Source organism: Seriola aureovittata, chromosome 5 (genome assembly GCF_021018895.1).
Source record: "Seriola aureovittata isolate HTS-2021-v1 ecotype China chromosome 5, ASM2101889v1, whole genome shotgun sequence".
Taxonomy (NCBI): Eukaryota; Metazoa; Chordata; class Actinopteri; order Carangiformes; family Carangidae; genus Seriola; species Seriola aureovittata.
Genome location: NC_079368.1, coordinates 14,243,774 through 14,265,219, shown reverse-complemented (window position 1 = coordinate 14,265,219; position 21,446 = coordinate 14,243,774). Strand labels below are relative to the sequence as shown.

Sequence of the window (21,446 nt, the reverse complement as noted above, 5' to 3'; positions counted from 1 at the left end):
CGTGAACGCGGCACACGCTTGGTTGGAAAAACAGTGGGTGGGGTTTCAGGCGAAGGTGTACAGAATGTACGCGGACATTGAAACAGGGCAGTCAAATAAAGAGCCTCCAACAAACATCGTCCGTGTTAAAGTGAAGCTACAACTGCAACAGCAAAGAAGACGTGTATTTTGAGAGTATTTTGGTGTAGCTTGTTTTGGGTGTAATTTAATCTGAGAGGTCCGGATTGCAGGACGAAAACAGCCCACCACGGTTCTGTCACCAGAATGGACACGGCTCCAGGATAAAGTGAATCATGTCTTCTGCTGTTTTCCTGTCACTTTTGCTGGTGTTGTCGTGTCAACAGCAGGCGACCTCAGGCTCTCATGTCCGCAGCAACCAGTCTGGTGTGGGATTAGCCGGGCAGCCCTCATCTCACCACACACTGGCCATGATGTTTCAAAACAGCAACGACGAGGTCAGTGAGATTGAATCGCTACAGGTGAAAGAAGTGAACTGTGAGAGTTGATGGTCAGGTGTGTGTGTGTGCGCGTGCAGTTCATTTGAAGCTGTCAGGTTGTCAGCAGATTTTTTCAGCTGTCACATGATAAGAGACCACGGGCTTTAATTAAGTTTATCCGATTTATTTAAACTGATGTGCATTTTCACATGAGGGCAAACTCACTCCAAAGTATCAAGATCCTCCAGATACAGGTGGAAATGCAAAAGTGTTGTTTGTCTAAAGTCTATACTAAGGGATGCACAATATGACGGTGTGTGTTTTTCCTTCCGTCATTTCTTGTAATGACTGAAGTTATAGCCAAAACTAACTAGTGCCTTCTTTACACTCAATCAGTTGAAGGCCTCGAAGATGTTTTTTGAAATAAATCCAGTATTCAGTCAAAAAATAATGAATAATTCCCATCACACACACAGTTTACCAAACCTGAAGCTAACGTTTGCCCTGGGGCACCAGACACTCAGGACCCCCAGAGGCACCAGTGCCACTGTGTAGCAGCTGACCTGTGGTAATTTGACCAACTCTGTGATGTTTGAGAATATGTACCACTAAAGTCTGATAAAAACGGAAATAGTAAAGTCCCCCCCAATGCTCAGTAATATACAGTCCAATTCAACACCACTGCGATCTACAACTTCAATAATAAACATATATATTATTACCTGTCTGAGTTCAAAACTGAACATTATTATCTTTGTAAAAGATTTAAGACTGAGCTATTGTATTGGATTACATTATATTTTACAGGTGTGTCCAATAAAGTGTCCTCTGAGCCATTACAGGCTATGTTGCAAATCAATGAGCCACTATAGCCATTTTGGATTTTTATGTGATTTTATTTATTCATTTATTTAGTTTTTGCAAAAAACAAAAATCTTTTTTTTCCCTTTTTTTTTTTGCAGGTATTTAGTTTAAGAAACGCAAAACAGACACTCCGATTTGGTTATTTGATCCATGAAGAGCTTTTCAATAAAACAAAATATACCATGATAGATTCTATCCTTTGTGACCTCTCCTGATATTGTTGATATTATGCTTATATGCAGCATGTCCCCCAACACTTTTATGTTTGATCAAATTACTTTAAACTAATTTCCAGCTTTGCAGTACTGGTTGATTTCTTGGTTTCGTGGGAAAGCTGCTGCATGCTTTCTGTAGTGTGTATTGTACATACACAATGTGAATATGGGGTCAATAGGGACCTGCTGAACAGTTTTGCCCCACTGCACACTGGGATGTTTTTCTGGCTTTCTATAATCACTATAATGATGAGAGAAAGAGACGCTCAAATTTTGTTAAAAAATGTTTCTAATTTGAATCTGCCTGTATTAGGTAGGGAAACTAATGCCTGTGTGTGTGTGTGTGTGTGTGTGTGTGTGTGTGTGTGTGTGTGTGTGTGTGTGTTCAGTGTGATGTTGTGATGAACCTCAGTGCTGTAGACCGCTGTGCATTTGTGAAGAGAACCCCAGACTGTAAGATGGAAGATGGCTTCATCAACTACCTTTATGTGGCCTTCTGTCTGCTTCCTCCCAACCTCACACCTCTCACCATCACTCTCTGTGTAAGTGTGTGTGTGTGTGTGAGAGAAGCGTGAAACTCTGCAGCTCAGCAGCACCAGCTGATCATTTGAGGAAGTTGCTGTGGGAAAATCAGGGATGATCAAATATCTGAGTTACCAGGCTCAGTCATTTCACTCTTTGCTGAATAATGGATTTTCATAAAGATGTATGAACTTCTTGAGTTACTGATCAAACATGTTTCTTCTGTCTGTGTAAAAAATTAATCATCTGCGTTACAGATTAGAAACAGTAGGATCATTGTATCCAAATAAAGCCGTGTTTATCAGGCTCAACTTATTCAACCTAATTTTCGTTGATGGAATGTTTGTCTGAGTGCGACAGCTGAAAAAATCTGTCTGACTCTTACTTTCTTCTGCTTCTCCACAGATTATATGGCTGCTCTTTCTGTTTGTCATTCTTGGACTCACAGCATCTAAGTTGTGAGTATTTTAAATTGTTGCCAGTGTGAATATGTGCCCCACAAGTTCCCTTTTATGCGTCAGGGCAGTCCCTAGCAGTTTGCATAAAATATTTATTTTCACTGCTTAGTTTCAAGTGAAAACGCCTCATTTACAGGCCCCACACGTGCAGACTGAACACACACACACACACACACACCCTCAGCACGGTCAGCTTAAGTCACATGAAGAAGAGTCACATGACTGCAGAGAGTTTTTTTTTTTTTTTAATCAGTTTTTTACTGTTGTAAGATTGTGAGATTTCCTCAAAGGAAGCCTGGTTTGTTCTGCATTTCTACCCACTCACCATCACTTCACACACTGAATAAACACTAGTGCACTACAGTAGCTGGATGGTAAAGAAGCTGTTGTATGTTTGATCTGAAGTATCCTGAACTAGTGAAGAATATTTGATGTTCTTCGTTAACCTCTGCATTTCTCCGGATCACACTCACTTATTGTTTGTTCACGATTTCTCCTCAGTTTCTGTCCCAACCTGTCGGCCATCTCCACAAGTCTGCACCTCACACACAACGTGGCTGTATCCTTTATCCACTTGTTATGATTTTCTGACATTTTTTCTATCTCTTAGACGTATGTCAGTGAGTGATATTTTCTTTGACTTGTGCTGAGGGTGTGACATTTCTGGCTCTTGGTAATGGAGCTCCAGACATCTTCAGTGCCATGGCAGCTTTCTCCCACCCACACACTGCTGGGCTTGCTGTCGGAGCCCTATTTGGTAGACACACACACACACACACACACACACATACACACATATATCAAGATAAATAAACAGATCAAGCTTTTTGATATGAAAATCTGACTAGACTTTCTCTGCTCTCTCCTCAGGAGCTGGTATATTTGTTACCACAGTAGTTGCAGGCAGCGTGGCGCTGGTCAAGCCTTTTGCAGTGGCCTCCCGTCCATTTCTGCGTGATGTCATCTTCTACATGGCTGCAGTGTTTTGGACTTTCCTAATGCTGTACAGAGGAACCACCACACTGGGAGAAACCCTGGGTACACACTCACACTCACACTCACACAACAGAAGGGAGAACCAACTGTGCCTCTGTCCCTTTGTTCTTACCATTCTTGTGAATGCAATATCCCAGAAAAACCTAGGGGGAAATCCTTCAAATTTGGCTCATACGTTCAATTGGACTTGAGGATGAACTAATTAGATGTTGGTGGTTAAATATCAAAGGTAAAGGTCCCTGTGAGCTCACATCCATCCCACTTTTGTGAGCAAAAATACAAACAATCTCTTTTATTCACTAAAAAAATTTTTGCAGCCTTCCCGTGTGGTGTGTCTCTTGAGTGTCTTTGTCTCTGTGTCTCTTTCTGGTGCCAACATCAACAGTCTCAGGCTGCAGTCTCAGCTATTTTCTCAGTGAAAACAATCTCAGAATGCAGTTCAAAGAATCACCCACTCATACTTTTCTGTAAAGGGCAGCAGCCACTATGAAACTCTAAAAATGTGTTGGGAGTCCATCTGTTCATTGGTGAATACATTCAGCATTTTTTATTTGCAGTAACATAACTTTACTTATATATTATGTAGAGAAAACTTGCGTAAACCAGTTGGAAATGCTGATGTGGGTCTTTTACAAATTCACTATAGTCTGTAGACTATAAGACATTGAATTTTATCAGTCAAATTAGAAATGTTTCATAATAATATTTTGTTAATAATTGATTAATAATATTATGACTAAAGAGTTGTAAATTTTTATAGGTGCCTCTGGGTTTTAGCTTTATACTTTTATAAATTAGGCAAAAGAGAAGTCAGACTGAAAAAGAGAAATAATATATGTGGAGTAAGGACAGTTTTTGCATGCTCACTGTCATTACCATCTATGCATTTTTAGGTCTGTACACACATGCAGCAGACTGTATATTCTGCCTATACAGCCACTGTATCAAGTTTCAACTGCAATTTTTATTCCAAGCTCTCATTATTTTTAAATTTTGAACTTCACTTACTTTGCTTCATTTCCTTTTTCTAGGGTACCTGAGCCTCTATGTGGTGTATGTATTGACCGTTATTATCAGTGCATGCATCTACAACCGGCAAAAACATTCGATGAACGCGAGTGTCCGGAATGTTGCACATATTCCAGGTCAGATACACATTTACACGTACACACAGACAAAAACCGTTTCCATAATTGCCAGGGATTATATATATAAATATATATTTTTATTTACTTCAGAGTTTCATTCATCCGACTCATCTGATGATGACATTCCCTGCCTGACTCCTGGTGGGACCATCCAGCAGGAGTATGGTAGGAATGCAGCAGCGTTCTGTGAATATAATGTACACCAGGATTTTTCTGCGTGATCAGGACTATGACATGCACGTGGGTTTATGTTTTTGTGGGTGTTTCAGAGTCAGAGTACAGGCCACTTCTGCCATACTCTGAGTCCACAAGTCAGATCCTGCTGAGCTCTCTGAACCCGGTGGACAACAGGAAGTGGAGGAGGAAATCATGGAGGTGGAGAGTGCTTAAAGTACTGAAGGTGTGTGTGTTTAAAGAGCTTAGTATCCAGACGAAGCTGGCTGGAAGTCACCGCTATTTAAAACTGTTCTTTCTTGTAATTGTGTCCTACACTCATCAGACACCTCTAGAGGTCCTGCTGCTGCTCTGTATCCCTGTAGTCGACCCCGATAAAGAAGATAAGAACTGGAGACGCCCACTAAACTGCCTCCATCTGATCACTGCTCCACTGGTGTGTGTGCTCACCTTCCAGTCTGGAATATGTAAGTGCATTACCTGTCAAGACAAACAGTTGCAGCCATAATGAGATGAAATATATGGTTAAATCATTACCCTGCAATATCTTCCTTTTTTCTTAACTAATGTTTAGATGGACATCACATGATCCAAGGGGAATTTCCAGTCTGGCTGCTGACTCTGCTGCTGGGACTTTTTCTGTCTGCTATTGTCTTCTGCACCACCACCAATGACTGCCCTCCCAAATATCATCCAGTGAGTATTGTGGATATTACAAATGAACAGATTTCGTCCCAAATACGCAGCAGTGTTTAGCATGTTAGCATGATGGGAATGTCATTAGTTTTGCAGGTATTGGGTCATACATTTTTATATAATGATGCTGCTATGTGATCATTATAGGGAGTAGGATTCATCCTCTGGGGACCATGAATGTCTGTAAACTGTTGTTGTGTAATCCATCCAGCAGTTATCTCGATGACACTGCCATCCTCAGCTAGCATGGCCAAAAATATATACTGTATGTATTCATCATAATTCATCCATAATTAGAATCACTTTTCCTAAAACTACTTTTTTTAACCAGACTAGATTTATGCAGTGTTCATTTTCCATGCTGTGATGGGGAAACGTGTTTTGTACCAAGTTTGCATGCGATTCTAATTTTGTCTTGTTTTTCCTCTCCCCAGCTGTTTGCTCTTTTGGGCTTTGTTGTGAGTGCAGTGTTGATCAGTACAGCAGCATCTGAAGTGGTCAGTCTTCTGCACATGCTCGGTGTGGTGCTTAGTCTCAGCAACACTGTGCTGGGGCTGACTCTGTTGGCCTGGGGCAACAGCATAGGAGGTGATATTTGTGAACCCAGCTCTTTTATCCAAAACATGGACAGATATATGCATGTACTTAAAATCTGTAACACATGATGTGTATGCATCTCTTGTCTTCAGACTGTTTCTCCGACATCACCATCGCCCGGCAGGGTTATCCACGGATGGCCATATCTGCCTGCTTTGGAGGCATCATTTTCAGTATCCTTATTTTCACGAGAGCATGTGCATCAGTATAAAAACATAATGTAAAAGCATCCTTGACTATATTTCTTTCAGACATGCTGTTTGGAGTGGGTTTGGGATGTCTGATGCAGATGGTTCAAACACACTCTGATGTGCAGGTAATAATCTCATTAAACACACAAATGAGGAGTTCTGGTCAAATGTACAGAGAAAAAAAAACAGTTACACAAGACTTGTTTTTGAACCCATGAACATGATGCATCTTCGTCTCTTTCACCTCCTCAGTTTGAGCCAGAGGGTTTGTTGACGTGGATTCTTGCAGGATCTCTGGGTTTGTCTCTGGTCCTGTCCTTTATCATTGTTCCACTGTGCCAGTTCCACTTGGGTCGAACCTACGGGATCTTCCTGCTTGTCTTCTACGCCATCTTCCTTCTCATTGCACTGCTCACAGAGTTTGGTGAGATCCGCATTGTATAGACTTGACACTGAGGCCAGTCTGAAACGAGGGCCGTCCTCCTGTAATGCAAAATGAAAACACTGGAACAGAGACTGTACTCAGTGCAGACAAATGAAAACTTCTCCTCCACACAATACTGGTGCAGTATTTATAAAAGAATCAACAGTATACCTGTCTGCCACCCAGAGCCATGCTGTAGAGGGTTTGTGGAACCACGCGGGCAAATTAACGACAAACTACAGTTTTCTGCTCAGGGAGAGCTGAAACTAATCACACTGTGCCTTTATTCAGCTTCTTGTTTGTGCTGATTGGAGCTGAGATGGTACTTTTTGAGTCTATAGGGAAAACACAGATTGTAGAAATTTGTACTTCAAAACATTGTGAATGAACCAAATGTACTGTAAATCAAATTGTTAAAATTACCTCGTACAAAGCTGCTTTTGGAGAATTAAATACTTTTGGTTTGGTATTTGTATTTACAGGTTGTAATAATGCTTTGCTTTCTCTGTTAAATGATACATTGTAAGTAAATAAGCAGTTACCAGCAGTATTACAGAACAGGAAAAATACATCAATGCACTTGACAATTCGAACAGTTTATTAAAATCCCTTATTAACTAACTCAAATACATTACAGAATAAGAAGTTATATAAAAGTAAAACACTTTGAGTCCATTGAGACATTAGTTAGGAGATACACTGTAATTGTTTTGAGCTAAAAGGAGTGTAAGTCTTTATACTTTTGGTCTTAGGACAGCTTAGTAGTGTCTGTGTTAATACTGATCGGATGAGCCATTAAACTAAGGCATCAGGTTTAAGTACTACATGATTTACTAGAATTCACAAAAGGCCTACAGCAGTACACGTACACAACATACTGTGGTAGTACAGGCTCCCTCATAACATTTGCGGCAGTCTTTAAAAGGCCAGAAAAAAGGGGCAACGCTCAACGCTCCCGTCAGAGCAATAGACCTGTACTGCTGTCTTCCTGTCTGCAGTGACATTCACTCATCTCCCTCTCACATCAGTCCGAAAGACCCCGGGCAAGTTTCTCACTGTTGCAAACAGTGAGTGTGGGGCAACTGGAAAAGACCTGGAGTGATGGGGTTTCTTAGCATTAATAAAACGCTGAGATGGTGGTGTGTATGTACCGCTTGCAAACTGCGTTAGTTGATGCTGTGAGGTCCAGTCTGTGAGTTGAGCTGTGGCTCTGGGAAGGGAGACGGGTCAGAGACAGGACTGTCCAGATTCCGCTCCAGGCTTTGGTCTGGTTGAGGCAGGTTTTCCCTTGAATACTCTGCATACCACTCCTGGAGAAACAGGACGTAGAAAAGGTCAGTAGGTCAGGAAAGACCAACTGACTGCTGTCATGGAATTCAGGATTATTTCTTCAGTTTCTTACCTGCATCTCTTCCTCATACATTTTCATGCTGAGGTCACTCTTCGTCCTAGACCTGCGACCTAGGTACACCAGAGACGAGTGCTGTACTCGGCAGAGCAGGAGGGAAAGCTAGTTAGTGGGACTTTATGTGCAGATCAGAGTAAAAGGAGTTTGTTATGTGTTATTATGTGTGTGTGTTCTTACCCCACTCCTGTCCATAGCTTGTAGGACTCCCTGTAGAGAGCTGAGGGATGACTGTCCTGGACATGTCTGTTTGTACAGCTCTAGAGTGGCTAGAGCTTCATCTCGACTCACCTCTACTTCAAACACGATTCCGTTCTCATCTACACACACAGAAATTAAAATGACTCACCGATCTCCAATTCATACTAGAACGTCCACACAATACTCGCAGATATATAAAATCAAATCAAAGCATTTTATCTGATTATCTGTTGAAATAGAATAAATATTCAAAAGTACATGTAGGTTGTTCTTAAGTGCTACAGATTCTGTAAAACATATACACAATATCCACACACACACACACACACACACCACACACACACACACACACACACACACACACAACACACACACACACACACACACACACACCACACACACACACACACACACACACACACACACACACACACACACACACACACACACACACACACACACACACACGGTCCCACCCTCTGGGTTCTCTAGTGGTTCCCGGTTCTTGCGGCTGTAGTTCATGCGGAACACAAACGCGTCCAGAATGAACGCCACAATGATGGTCATCACCACCTGGAGAAGGCAGAGACAAAATATCACATACATCAACGGACACATTCCCACGCACAGAAAAAGACGCTCATACGACCACGCAGGCCTCACCATGGTAACTATGTAAAAGGTCATGAAGTACAGACGGCTCCAGTGGCTTGTCATAGAGGTCACTCCTTCCTGTGGCAGAGTGAACACAGCAGCAGTCAAACAGTGACACCTACTGATCAATGACAACGCTGCAGAGTGGAGATTGATAAAAGCACAACTTGACTTGATCTTACCATGGTGATGTACCAGTTATTGACCACAGTCAGTTCAAACAGAGTCACTGGAGGAAAAACAAAACAAGAAATAAATGCACACATGAAAAAAAAAACACACACACACACACACAAAAAAAAAAAAAAAAACTGGAAAATTTACAGACCTGGAGACAAAAAGCTTGTAAGCACCACCTTCACGTCAACAAATCCCAAGACAAACCTAGTAACAAGATTTGTCTGTGTAGCTAATGATATAGTTTATTCTTCTGTTCCATATATTATATCTCCACTGTTGTCCAAAAACTATAAAAGACAGATGTGTAAAGTCACACTGATCCACTAGGCGACATATTCCTTCATTAGCATAAATGCGACAACTGTAGTTTATATAGTTTATATAGAGTCAATCCCACATACACTGCCCTGCTGCCATAAATACTCACTACTGCTACCACTCCACAGCTGAGAATAGTCCCCAACAAATGCACTATTTATTCGTGTTTAAGCAACCTTTTCTAAAAACTGCAGTGCCCAGCTGTTTTAGGGAATTATTCAGGTTTTTTTAAAAATGTATTATATATTCATGAACTTATGTTCTCAGTAGGAATGAATGTGCTTGCGGTCTGCAAGTCACAGATGAACTGGGGAATATTTTGTATTGGTCTTTTCATGAGATTTGTAGTAGTATCCTACTCCGATATGAGATTATTTACCAAAGCTGCTGAGGATGTTGTTGAAGTTATTGAGATAATAGTAGCCTTCTTCCAACACTGTTTTATTGCCATATGTGACGTTGATCTGTCTGTAGGAGTCTGCGACTGTGCTGGTGCTGAGAAAAAAACAAATGCATGGAGTGACAAGAAGTGAATAAAAGTGAATATAATTTATATAATTTATATATTTATTTATAGGAGAATGCAGGAGACCAGATACTGAGATACCAATAATAAGAATAAGGCAAAACTCACTTGCAGCAGTTGGGGTAAACCACATCTGCAAAGAACTCCATTCCCACAATTGCAAAGGAGTAATAGAAGATGATTAAAGTCAACCCCAGACTTGCCATCCTGGGGAAGAGCTCAAACATGGTATCCAAGACATTACGATACCTCTGCTTTATCTTAAACAACCTGTCAGAGACGACACATGAAAGTTTAAATGAAAAAGAAAATAGGAAGTTTAACATTGCCTTATTTAAATTGTCTGCTGTAATTTTAAAAGTAGAAATGAAAGCACACCGGAGTAGCTGAAGTGGTCTGAGCACTACAATAAAGTAAAATGGCTCCATATCGAAGGCAAGTGCAATGAGGCCCAGGAAGGCAAACACTGTCACTGAGAAGTCAAACCTGGAGAGATGATCAAAGTCAGGATTATCACTTAAAATACAGAACCAGTTTTTGGTACATGTTCAAATCACTTTTAGCCATAATTTAGGTTTTAATTAAAAAAAAAAAAAAAAAAACATTATTACTCACAGATTCCACCCAGAGCTGAAATAAGCCATTGGCCCCAAACCTGTTATTTTCAATAACACCTCTACACCATAAACTAAAAGTGGGAGGACAGAGGCAGAGTTACCATTAGTGTAAGTGTATGTAAACATCTTTAATTAATTATTGGGGCTCTCTATGAACAGCTTTACAGCATATGAACACTGTTATGAGTTTCTATGTGAGTGGGAGACAGCATGTGTCCTACTCACTGGTCAGGAAAACAATGTAACTCCAGGGAACAAATCTGGACCAGGAAAATCCACCTGGAAGAGGAGAGAAAGGTGAGATATCTGGATCTCAAACACATATTCCCTCAGTGTTTCCATGTTGTCAAGCGAGAGCTTACTATTCAGTGTGTACGTCTCCACTAGGATCCACACACCATTGATGGCCACCACCACATCTGCAGTCATGAGAAGAGGTTAAAAAGTTTATGATGAGAGACTTTGCCTCAATATCTTTGAGGACAGCTGGGAAATATAATTGATTAAACTTACACATGGCATATTGGAAGGCTTTAGACTTCACCAGCAGGTTGATCCCTATTAAAGTAAAGAATGAAAGTACTGACAATAAAGAACTGAGAGACAGATTTGTTTAGTCTAATAACCAAAAGAGGAAAACCAGCTTGCCTTTGAAAATGAGGAAGGTCGTGTGTGGAAGGTCATCAAACCAATGTTCTCCACTGCGTCGTGCCTAAACAACACGCATATATACGGTACATATTTAAAACACAGCACAAAGGACACAAGAAAGAGTAAATTATAACCACACAGTACAAGTGTAAGGCTACTTACCTTCCATTTAAGGCCAGTGACCTCATAGAACTTATAAAAGTCCTGTAGACTGTAGCAGAGCAGACATGAAAATGCAACAGTGATATTAAATGCAGAAGGATTCTGAGTGAAAACAAAAGTGTGTGTCAGGCCGTTACCTGAGCATAGGAGCCCCTGAGGTGTTAAGAGCTTTATAGGTGAGGAAGCGGTCTCTCGCAGACATGCGTGGTCGGTAAAAACGCATCAGACCGTCAAACTGTTTCAGCGACACACCCATCGGCCTCTGGAGAGCAAACAGCAGTGACACCAAACACAGAGGCTTTGTACCAAATATTTGTACCAAATATACAGTGCATTACACTATATGGAGCAGTGAGGTCATACCTGTCGGCTAACTAACAGCTGGAAGGCATGGTCGATAGCAGAGCGTTTGTGTAGCAGAAGAGATTTAAACTTCATCTTCTCAACGTCATTAAATGTATCAAACACGACTGCCAGGAGCTGCAGAGGGAAGGAGATAATGACAGTGTAGTGAGGCTGATGAGCAATCATATAAAAAGGACTAATTAGATGCCATGCTATTTTCAACAGGAGTCATATAAAAGTTGGTACAGACAGTTGCCGCTATTGCACAGATGCATCAGGCTGGACATTTGAGAGTGTTGAAGTGTTAGAAGAAGGTTATTTGTACCAGGTTCATGATGAAGTAAAGCTCTATGGAGAGGTAAACAATGAAGAAGACGCAGGACCAGCGGTTCTTGGAGTACGCTGGCATCATCACATCAGGGAAACTGTGAGAAAGAGGATACCAGGAGAAAAAAAAAAGAAAAACTGTAGGATCAGCTGAAACACACACATAGTGGGTGAAAAAATTCATGCTGAGATCTAAAAGAAGGAAGTACCACTTGCATGCCATGTGTGTAAAAAAACACTGAACTGTCCTACGTGTACTGCTGTACTTACTTTGCTGTGGTCAACAGCACAAAAAGACTGACGAGGCTGTTCTCCAGAGTGTTGAAGTACTGCGGAGAGAGGAGAGGATATAAGAAATCTGACCAAAACTGAAACAAAAGACAGAAGAAGCACCCAAGTCCCCAGGCTTACATAATTCAAACAAACTAATGTCAGGCAGACTAAAGACTCAACGTACCGGGTCAGCAGTGTTGGGAGAGAAAAGGCAGAAACCTGGAGGAGACAAAAGGCAAATCAAACGTTGAGTAACAGAAAAACTGATCCCTAACTTAACTTCTAAAGAGGACAGAAAATAAGCAGCAGCATTTATGTAATATAAATTTAATAATTATATATTCTTACCCAACATAGCAAATATAACCATGAAGAAAAGCAACAGCAGGAGGATGTCAATAAAAGGTGGGAGGGACTGGAAGATCTGACGCAAGTTTCTGATCGAATGAAAGAAACTGTGTCAGTGACGAGTGCGTTCAACAGTTAAATCAGTTGTGTCTGTATGTACAAAGAGCGGGATAAAATAATACAAAAAACATGTAAAAGAGCACATCATCTATGAGGTAACTGACTCACAAAGTAGTGACATTAAAACTAAATGTCAGTGAGCAGTACATGTAATTTCTGAAAGACCCGACTGTATCAATCTGTGTGTGTGTGTTTGTTTAGGTCATTATGTACCTGCGCACGGCACCACAGTATCTGCAGTCCACCAGGAATATCGGCCTGAGAGCTCTGGTCACTCGCACATGAGACGTCTGTCTGATCAGAACCACTATGGCCTCCACAAACTGTAGCAGCAACACACACGTCTGCACGAGGAAAAGTGATAACATGAACAATATGCAGTAGCAGGATCTGAATTACTGCCATCAGAAACTATCCATCATGTATGAGTTACCTTCACCATGGTCCTCTTGTGTCGTATGAAGGTGTGGAAGCCTAACCAGCGGAGTTTCATGCATAGCTCAAATGCTACCATAACCAAAGCCAACAGCTCCAGAGTGGCATGGACCTGCAGAGGTATCACGTACACAGGAGCTTTTGTACAGGAAACTGAGAGTACAATCTTGTGGGTGTGTGAGTATGTTTTTGGTGTAAACATTCACTCACGTATACATCCAGGCGCAGTGAGGGCACAGCGGGAGCTTCGCACAGTGACAACATCATCAGCAGCAGGCCTGTCAGCAGCTCCATCATGTAGAACAAGTGGTTGTGGGCAAACAGGTACGCTGCCAATGCCTTTGGGTTTCGAGGGTGGGTGAAGAACTTATCATTGTTCTCTCCTTCCTGCATATGAAATTCAAAAGACACATAGAAGCCACATACTGAGCAAGAGAATGTGAAATATTGTGTTGCCAGATTCAACTAATGTCCCGACACTATGGAGCAGTACCTGTGGTCACACAAACACACAGCAGTATCTGAAGTTAGATTAATTCATCATTAATGATATTAGTTACCTGTGCTTTTCCTGCTATGATAAGTCAATGTATCTGAAACACCTGGTTGACAATTGTCTTACACAGATCAGACTTGAGACCAGCTATCAAAAAACAAACCTTTTAAAGGGAAAAGCCTGCCAAATACACATCATCCTTTTCACAAGGTCCACATGTTCTTATTACTGTGTCCGCTGAATGTAAACATCTACTGTATCTGTCTCCCTCCCTACCTCCCTCTTTTGTGACTTGCAGTTCCTTGTATATTAACACTTTTTATTACCTCCTGCAGCTGTTTATGATGTAAATATAGCCCATTGAAAAAGCACAAGGTTTAATCATCTACAAGTAATTGAGTATAGATGGTGTAATGAAAACCGTCTTATAAACGTGTTAACTCTGTTCTAGTTGCTCTGTACCTGCAGGTAGATGGCTGCCTCTTGGTAGTTCATCTCCCAGCTTTGCCGTAATGACACACTTTGGGCTCTATGGTTTTGTGGCCCAGGTGTTGAGATAACAGCATTGTTCACTATGTCATAGTTGCCTCCACCTCCGTCTGGAAGAAAACACGTAAATGTCAGTGTATTGATACAGCCCTTATTTATGCAGTAAAGCACGACAAACTGAAACAAAAATTAGCTTGTCTTTTCACTTCCATGCTTATTCTTTGTATAACACCACACAGTACATAGTATAGAGTACATAGAGTAGTATGCGCCTACCAATGCAGTCTAGTTCTAACTGTAAGGCATAGGCGGAGAGCACTACTGGACTCTCGTTATGGGTCTGATCTTCATGGGACACAGCTGCCTGTCCGCATAAGCACTCCATTGATCAGTCTGGATTTGTCTGTGTGCCTCAGTTGTGTGAATGTATTATGGTCCCTGAAGTCCACCACACAAGTGTGTGTGTGTGTGTGTGTGTGTGTGTGTGTGTGTGTGTGTGTGTGTGTGTGTGTGTGTGTGTGTGTGTGTGTGTGTGTGTGTGTGTGTGTGTCTGTGTGTGTCAATCACAGTATGCTGGTCTTGTTCCAGCATCCACACACATCTGGAGATACAGATGGCCAAACATTCCACTCAGGCCTGATAAAAACTCCAGAAATACAGTCACAAGTTGAGTCCTGATGCGAGTCCTCACAGATGCAGAAATATCCAGGCAAAGTTTGGGGATCAAAGGGCCACTGGAGACGGAACACCACTCAAAACAAAACAACTGAAGGTGCTTACTACAGTCAGTACGTCTTGACAACTGGTTGCTTCTTTTGGAAAAAGCGTCTCTTACAGTCACCTTGATGAGAGATACTGTAGTAATAACCAGTGAAATGTGACTCCTGCCTTTGCAGCAGAGTTTGAACTTTGAACTGAGCTCTGTCAGTCAATAAGAAAGTGCCGTGTTTGCACTGATGTCACATTGCCTATTACATCTCCTTCCTGCCACAGACAGGATACAGACATGAGACAGATAAACCACAGGAGGAATTAATCCTGTTCTATAAAACTGAGTGTGACTAACTTCAGAATACAGGGAAGACATCTAGATATCTAATAACAGTGCGACAACAGCATTCCATAACACTGAATTAGTTAAGGACTACCTTTAAAATGACACTAATAGTACCTTTTTCTTAAACCTGCACTGTTTACAAAATGAACTCAAAAGTACAATAGTAAAAGATGAAATCTGGATTAACTCAACATTCTCTGATAACCTTCATTTACAGATTAAAGCAGAATCTCACATAAATATAAATCATTGTTTTTTTCTTGAATAAGAAGTCCCTCCATGTGTCTTGTGCAGCTGCATTTTTAGTCCTGTGCAAGTCTATCTGGGTGATCTTCCCACACACTGTACATCACGTTTCTGCTTCAGGCACAACTCCTCGGAACAAAAAGCTGTGGAGACCATATGAGTCTCAGAAATGCAGTCACAGACGTTTCCTGTCCACCATGACCGCAGCAGACTGAGCTGAAGTGTGAAGATCAAATTCCAGTCCAGCGGCAGCCTGGCTGTTATCCTGACAGGAGTACACCCCGTGTCTGCCGTGTGCCATTCCAACCCCTCATTTGTTTGAGAACAATAACATGTTTGGAGCTCCCACTCAATAACACGGTGGGGTCAGGCTCACAGAAACACAAACAGACTCAGTCGTCATGAGTGTTTCTCCCAGGAAAAACAAAATCTAGCTTTGTGGTGATCTGAAGGATCCTTGTCGCCAGCAATAAAACTAAGCTCTAAACTACTGTCCAAGCATGTGATTTGTCACTGAGGTAATATAATGCAGCCTTCTTTCTCAGTGTCCAGGTTCAAACTCCCTCTCTTTCCAGAAAACTCCAACAGTAATCAGCAAGCACAGTGTGATACTTCCTCCTTGTCCACCACTCCTAGATATCCTGAAGAAAAAAACTCCTCTGCTCTTCCTGTTCACCTCCAGAGCCAGAGAAAATGATCCAGTAAGCTCACACACACAGACAAACTTACACACAGGCTACAGACATTCACACACACAACCCACACATGCTGCCCATGAGCAACAGGGAGGGGCTGAGGGGGTCCACTGTCTGCTGAGGCAGCAGTTTCTCAGATGGGTCATTTTGTAGCTTATATGTGAGGAGTACAAAGGGAGCAGGATTACTATGTTGAGTGGATGCATGGATACCCATGCATACTACACACACACACACACACACACACACACACACACACACACACACACACACACACACACACACGTGATCACAGGAGAGCCTGGTGGATAATCAGTTAAAGCAGTGTGGCCTGGAAGTGCAGGATGCATGCAGCTGACTGTTAACAACATCAAAAGGCTTCAGACTGCACCAGTGCAAACCTGGTAAGTAGATGAGTACGGGCTTCATATAACAAAATATACTGCTATAATATACTATGTACAATACTTTAAATACATATACAAAAACAATGCATCACCACTCAGGCAACAACGTGAGTTTCAGTATGGCATAAAGAAAGTGCACATTTCTGTCTTACTTTATACAGAAAAAACAACCACCAAGCTTATTCTCAGTTGGTACTAACATTCACATTTAACCTTCATGAAGATGGCACTGTTGTATTAAGAGTGCATTTTTAGATAATAGGCAACTCGTTGTATTTGTGCTATCTGTATGTCTAACACCATGCCATGACTAGTCATGGTCCTACATACATTCATAGTCTACAGAGCTCCACTGAGGATATAACAGCAACAACTTACTCTCGTCTCCCCTCTCTGTCTCCTCGTTGAGCAGACCGCTGTTTGCTTCGTCCCAGGTCAAGATGAGAGGCACATCGTCGTCAGACTCCATACTAGCAGATAAACAGGCTGCAACCCGCCTTGATTTGCTAGCGTTCAGTTAGAGATAATCTAAGCAACCCACACTAGCTAAATAACTACACGGTTTGTTCTGCAAACCGCAAGACAATTGCACATCTTGGGTGCTCACAGCTACAACGTTAACCTTTAGTTGTTGGCTAACAAACCGAGTACTTTTTATGCTGTGCTAGCCAAGATGATAGCTAAGGACAAGTTTAAATATCTCTGGGGCAGACATGCAACACAGGAACTAGCAAGTTGTGTGAGGTCTGCTGGCTGCAGTTTCGGTCTTTGTCCTGTCACAGATGACATCTGTCACGGAATCAACTGGTTCTCTGTCACCCTGGCTAACAAGCTGAGACAGTCCGTCTGTGTCCATTACGGCATCGTCACCGCACACCGGGCTTTCTGCTGGATAACAGACGAAGTTCGTGCTCTGGTAACATTTAACCGATACGTAAGTGCACTCGTTTTATATCTACCTTAATATTTCCACAAATAACAACACCTAACACTAACGACACTAGAAACGCAGATACTGGCTACTGCTACATCAACAAACTTTCGCGACACCAAAGCAACTCACGGCAGGCTCAGTGACCGCTGCCAATTTTTCAAAATAAAAGTCAGTGGCTGTATAACAGTACCGTAAGCGTAAAACGCTTAACCGAAAGTTATTGCATTCTTGCATTTATTCATTCCTTTAAAAAATAAATTATATATACATCCATTTCTTTTCTGCGTCATAAGCTATCCGCAATATGCTCCAGTGATTTGATACTATCACGCGCATTAGTGGTTCCTTAGCAACACAAATATAACTGTCAACAATGTTTTCTGCTTGCGGCCAATGTATGAGCCGAAAGGTACGTAGCTTATGACACATTTTTAACTTCATCTAAACTAACGTAAGTTAAAGTGACAACTGTCATACCCCGTAAAATTAACTCTTTCTCAACGACATAAAGTGTTTGTTTTTTAAAGGACTATGGTGTTTAAATTTAACCTACACTAATGCTTCCTTAATTTACCCCTGAACCTAAAACTAGCTGCTAATTCTGTCATTGATAGATAATTAATGACACATGTAATCTACAAACATAGCCTATACCTTTGTCATGGCTTTAATAGAAACTACTCTGGACCAATGACTTGGGGCTGCAGTGCATCAAATACTCAAATACTCAGTACCGAAAAGGGACCCCAACAATGGTCGCAAGACAACACAGTAGATCCCCTTCATGCATGCTCAAAGATATAGGCTATAAAAAATACACTGCCTTGAATGATAATTATTTGGATCTGATATGTTTTTGATCTGAATACTTTTTCCATGTCAAAAGTGTAACTAACTCACTGAACGATCATTCTCAATGTTGCTGTAATGCTTTGAGTTTCCACATCACCACATCACACTTATGTAAGTGGCTTACAAAGTATCTGTGACTCAGATGTAAGGTGAGCACAGAGAAACTTTCCACTTTCAGCAGAAGAATTTGAAAACAGCTTTCTAGTGTCAAACTCATCATTCTGTACAGTGAAGGCAGAGGCCCAAGTAAAAAAGGTTGGGGAGCACTGGTCTATAGACAAAAGCATTTATATGTAAGTACCTACGGTATAGAAAATAAAGTAGCTATATAAACAAAGTAACTATAGGTAAGTGGATAATATTTTAAGACAATATAGATAAACATTGTATGGTCATATATAACATATACAAATTTTACAGCATTGGTTTTTGTCATGGTTTATTCTTTTCCTACCATCCAGTATGTCTGCAAAAGGGGCAACTATGATGGCAAAGACCCAATCAGAGGATGCTCTGAAGAACCGTGACCTGTCACAGAAAAAGCAGCTCTCCTTTGAGGCTCAGCGCATCTCAAAAGTATTAGAAAACTGCATCAGTCAAATTGAGATTGTGGCAGCACTGCCAGCTATCTTCCACTTAAACAGTGCATCTAGTGTTGTAGACGAGGAGTTGAGTAGGGCACTTCACAGGCATCAACTATTAGATGAAAGATTGCAGACGCTAGAAGGTCTTAAGCAGGAGTCGGAGGGAGAAAATGGAGAAGCAAGGAAGAGAGCAAGGGCTCAGCTTGAGACGGACATCAAGAACTCTGTCAGGGACCTGCTCAGGCTTTTCCGAGCACATCCAGATGCCATTTTTGGTTTGAGACAGAGAGGTATGGAAGTAGGGGAGAGTGAGTGTAAACTAATTAGAGGGCTTAAGATGTTTCACAGCCTCATGGTAGTAAAGTTGCTGACCAGTCTGGAAGAGGAGCTAAAGCTGGTCCTCCACAAGCCAGAGTGTCCATCCCCTGCCCACAACATGGAGCGCATAGTTCTAGTAGAGGAAGAAGTAGCTACAACCAAAAAGGAAATAGATTCAAAGGTGAGGCACCACATTGTTTGTTGAAAAAGAAGCCTTCACTGAAAAGAGTTTACTCTGCCATGTGTAATTTGCTTAGATGCAGCTAGAGAAGAAAAAAAAAAGAATTTTACCAAATATATCCTCTTCTCTTGGCCTTTTTCCTATCGCACCTGTTGTTTCTTTTTGTTTGTATCACAGATTTCTCAGAGAAAAAATGAGATAAAAATGATGCAGCATTCTCTGCAAGGGATCAACACACTAGAAGCGGATATGTCTGCCAAGCAGCAACAGCCACTTATCAAGATATCAAAGAAACAGGCCAGTATGAAGCAGGAAATTGATCAACTGAACATTCAACTCAACAATTTAATCCTTGAGAACAGACAGGCAGAGAGAGTACTCCAAGAGGTAAATTTTGTTTATGTAGTATTTCACAGTAAATATTTCATATGTAGTTGGTAGTAACATATTTACTTTCCATTTAAACAAATGTTAGCTAATACTGTTTTTCTTCCTTGGCAGAAATACGAAAAAGTGGAGACAGAAATTGAATACTTGCTCCAAAAGTTTGACAATGAAATAGAAGAAAATCAGGTAAACACCACAAAGTGTCCAATGATACTGGAATAGTATATAGCGTGTATATTAGTTTATATACTTGTTAAGAATGTATTCAGGATGTTTAACGTGACAGTCTTTTGTCAAGGGGTCTTTTCGTCTCAGATGTAGTAGTTTAACAATTCTCTTAACACAGAGTCCATTTACTAGCATTTTCCAAAGCATTCAACTGCATCTCTTAGTCTTCAACAGTTGATGGAGTTTGGTCTAGTTTGAAATCCAGGACTGATGCATTCACACTTGTATAACACCTGACAATGTGTAACAGATTATCTATTTAATTTGTTTAGGCAAATTTCAGTCTCTTTTTTGCATACCATTGGTGAATTTATACCTTCTTACTGAATGGATTATTCCTCTCAAGATTTCAAGATGTTCAGTATCTGTGAAATGACCAAATATAAATGGGGTCTATCAATGTTTAGTAAAACTTATATTCTTTGGTCAGATTTAACTTCTAACTTCTCCTCTCCTCCTTTTTCTTTACTGCCCATTACTATCATCACCACTATTCTCTTTTTTCTGTCCTTACACACCTCAACATCATAACTGCCACCCTCACCTCTCTAAGGCTGACCTGAAGCTGAATGAAACTGATTATGAAAGGGAGGAGGAGGAGCTGAGGAGGCTGGAGAAACCCTTTTCTGTCCTAGAGGAGGAGTGCAAGCAGATCCAGGAGAAGCGTCGACTGGCAGAGGAGAAGAGACAGCAGGAGATGAGGGAGCTAGAGTTGAAGACCAAAGCTGCTGTTTTTGCCCAAGCCTGGTGGAGGGGCTATAGTACTCGCAAGGCCTTAAAGAACAAGAGCAAAAGCACGAAGGCAAAAAAAGGCAAAGGCAAGAAGAAATAAATTTCTGACTAGTTTCAACACACTGGTGCTACACCAACACACTTTATGAATATTTTTGGATGTTTTTTTTTGTTTTTGTTTTTGTTTTTTTAAACCTTGTTCAGCAAATACAATTATACGCCAGATTCAGTGTGCTTGTCATCCATGTCTTGTTTTTCAATAAAGTCTTTTATGTTTTAAACTATATTTTCTATTTGTGTGAACTACAGAATATGCACAACATTTAATATTTGGATATATTTTGATATTGTGTTGCTGCTGAAAATATAAAACTAATCATAAATGATGAAACAGCAGCAGATAAAGAAACATTCTTATTACTTGAAACCAATGGACCACCACACACCTGTGTCTGTGAGCTTTGTTGCACCTGTTATAAGAGAAAAACTTACACCTTTATAATTCTTACATGGAGTTTAATGACTTCAGCACATTTCCATCATACCTCTACTCAAC

At 41.0% G+C, this 21,446-nt stretch overlaps 3 protein-coding genes across 3 annotated transcripts; 2 read left to right on the top strand and 1 right to left on the bottom strand.

The window, feature by feature from the left end:
* Positions 1-50: 50 nt before the first annotated feature.
* On the top strand, positions 51-7,197 carry slc8b1 (solute carrier family 8 member B1). The gene is made up of 15 exons (XM_056376567.1): positions 51-455; positions 1,906-2,058; positions 2,444-2,496; positions 2,998-3,055; positions 3,148-3,253; positions 3,367-3,534; positions 4,524-4,637; positions 4,731-4,805; positions 4,910-5,040; positions 5,140-5,281; positions 5,389-5,510; positions 5,945-6,098; positions 6,200-6,280; positions 6,359-6,423; positions 6,551-7,197. The coding sequence occupies exons 1-15, from the start codon at positions 294-296 to the stop codon at positions 6,740-6,742; spliced, it is 1,776 nt and encodes a 591-aa protein (XP_056232542.1). The 5' UTR covers positions 51-293; the 3' UTR covers positions 6,743-7,197.
* A 102-nt stretch (positions 7,198-7,299) lies between these two features.
* On the bottom strand, positions 7,300-17,344 carry tpcn1 (two pore segment channel 1). Its single transcript, XM_056376566.1, has 26 exons — positions 17,053-17,344; positions 14,243-14,379; positions 13,495-13,671; positions 13,283-13,396; positions 13,063-13,193; positions 12,730-12,818; positions 12,566-12,600; positions 12,379-12,437; positions 12,107-12,206; positions 11,800-11,916; positions 11,574-11,698; positions 11,437-11,485; positions 11,272-11,335; positions 11,137-11,181; positions 10,986-11,042; positions 10,849-10,902; positions 10,622-10,694; positions 10,385-10,492; positions 10,115-10,276; positions 9,860-9,975; positions 9,165-9,211; positions 8,992-9,060; positions 8,805-8,901; positions 8,308-8,447; positions 8,125-8,205; positions 7,300-8,032 (listed from the first exon to the last, which is right to left on the bottom strand). Exons 1-26 carry the CDS (start codon positions 17,141-17,143, stop codon positions 7,889-7,891), a joined length of 2,481 nt encoding a protein of 826 aa, XP_056232541.1. The 5' UTR covers positions 17,144-17,344; the 3' UTR covers positions 7,300-7,888.
* A 127-nt stretch (positions 17,345-17,471) lies between these two features.
* Positions 17,472-21,176, top strand: iqcd (IQ motif containing D). Its single transcript, XM_056376568.1, has 5 exons — positions 17,472-17,608; positions 18,922-19,543; positions 19,721-19,930; positions 20,045-20,116; positions 20,712-21,176. The coding sequence occupies exons 2-5, from the start codon at positions 18,923-18,925 to the stop codon at positions 20,988-20,990; spliced, it is 1,182 nt and encodes a 393-aa protein (XP_056232543.1). The 5' UTR covers positions 17,472-17,608; position 18,922; the 3' UTR covers positions 20,991-21,176.
* The last annotated feature ends 270 nt before the right edge of the window (positions 21,177-21,446 follow it).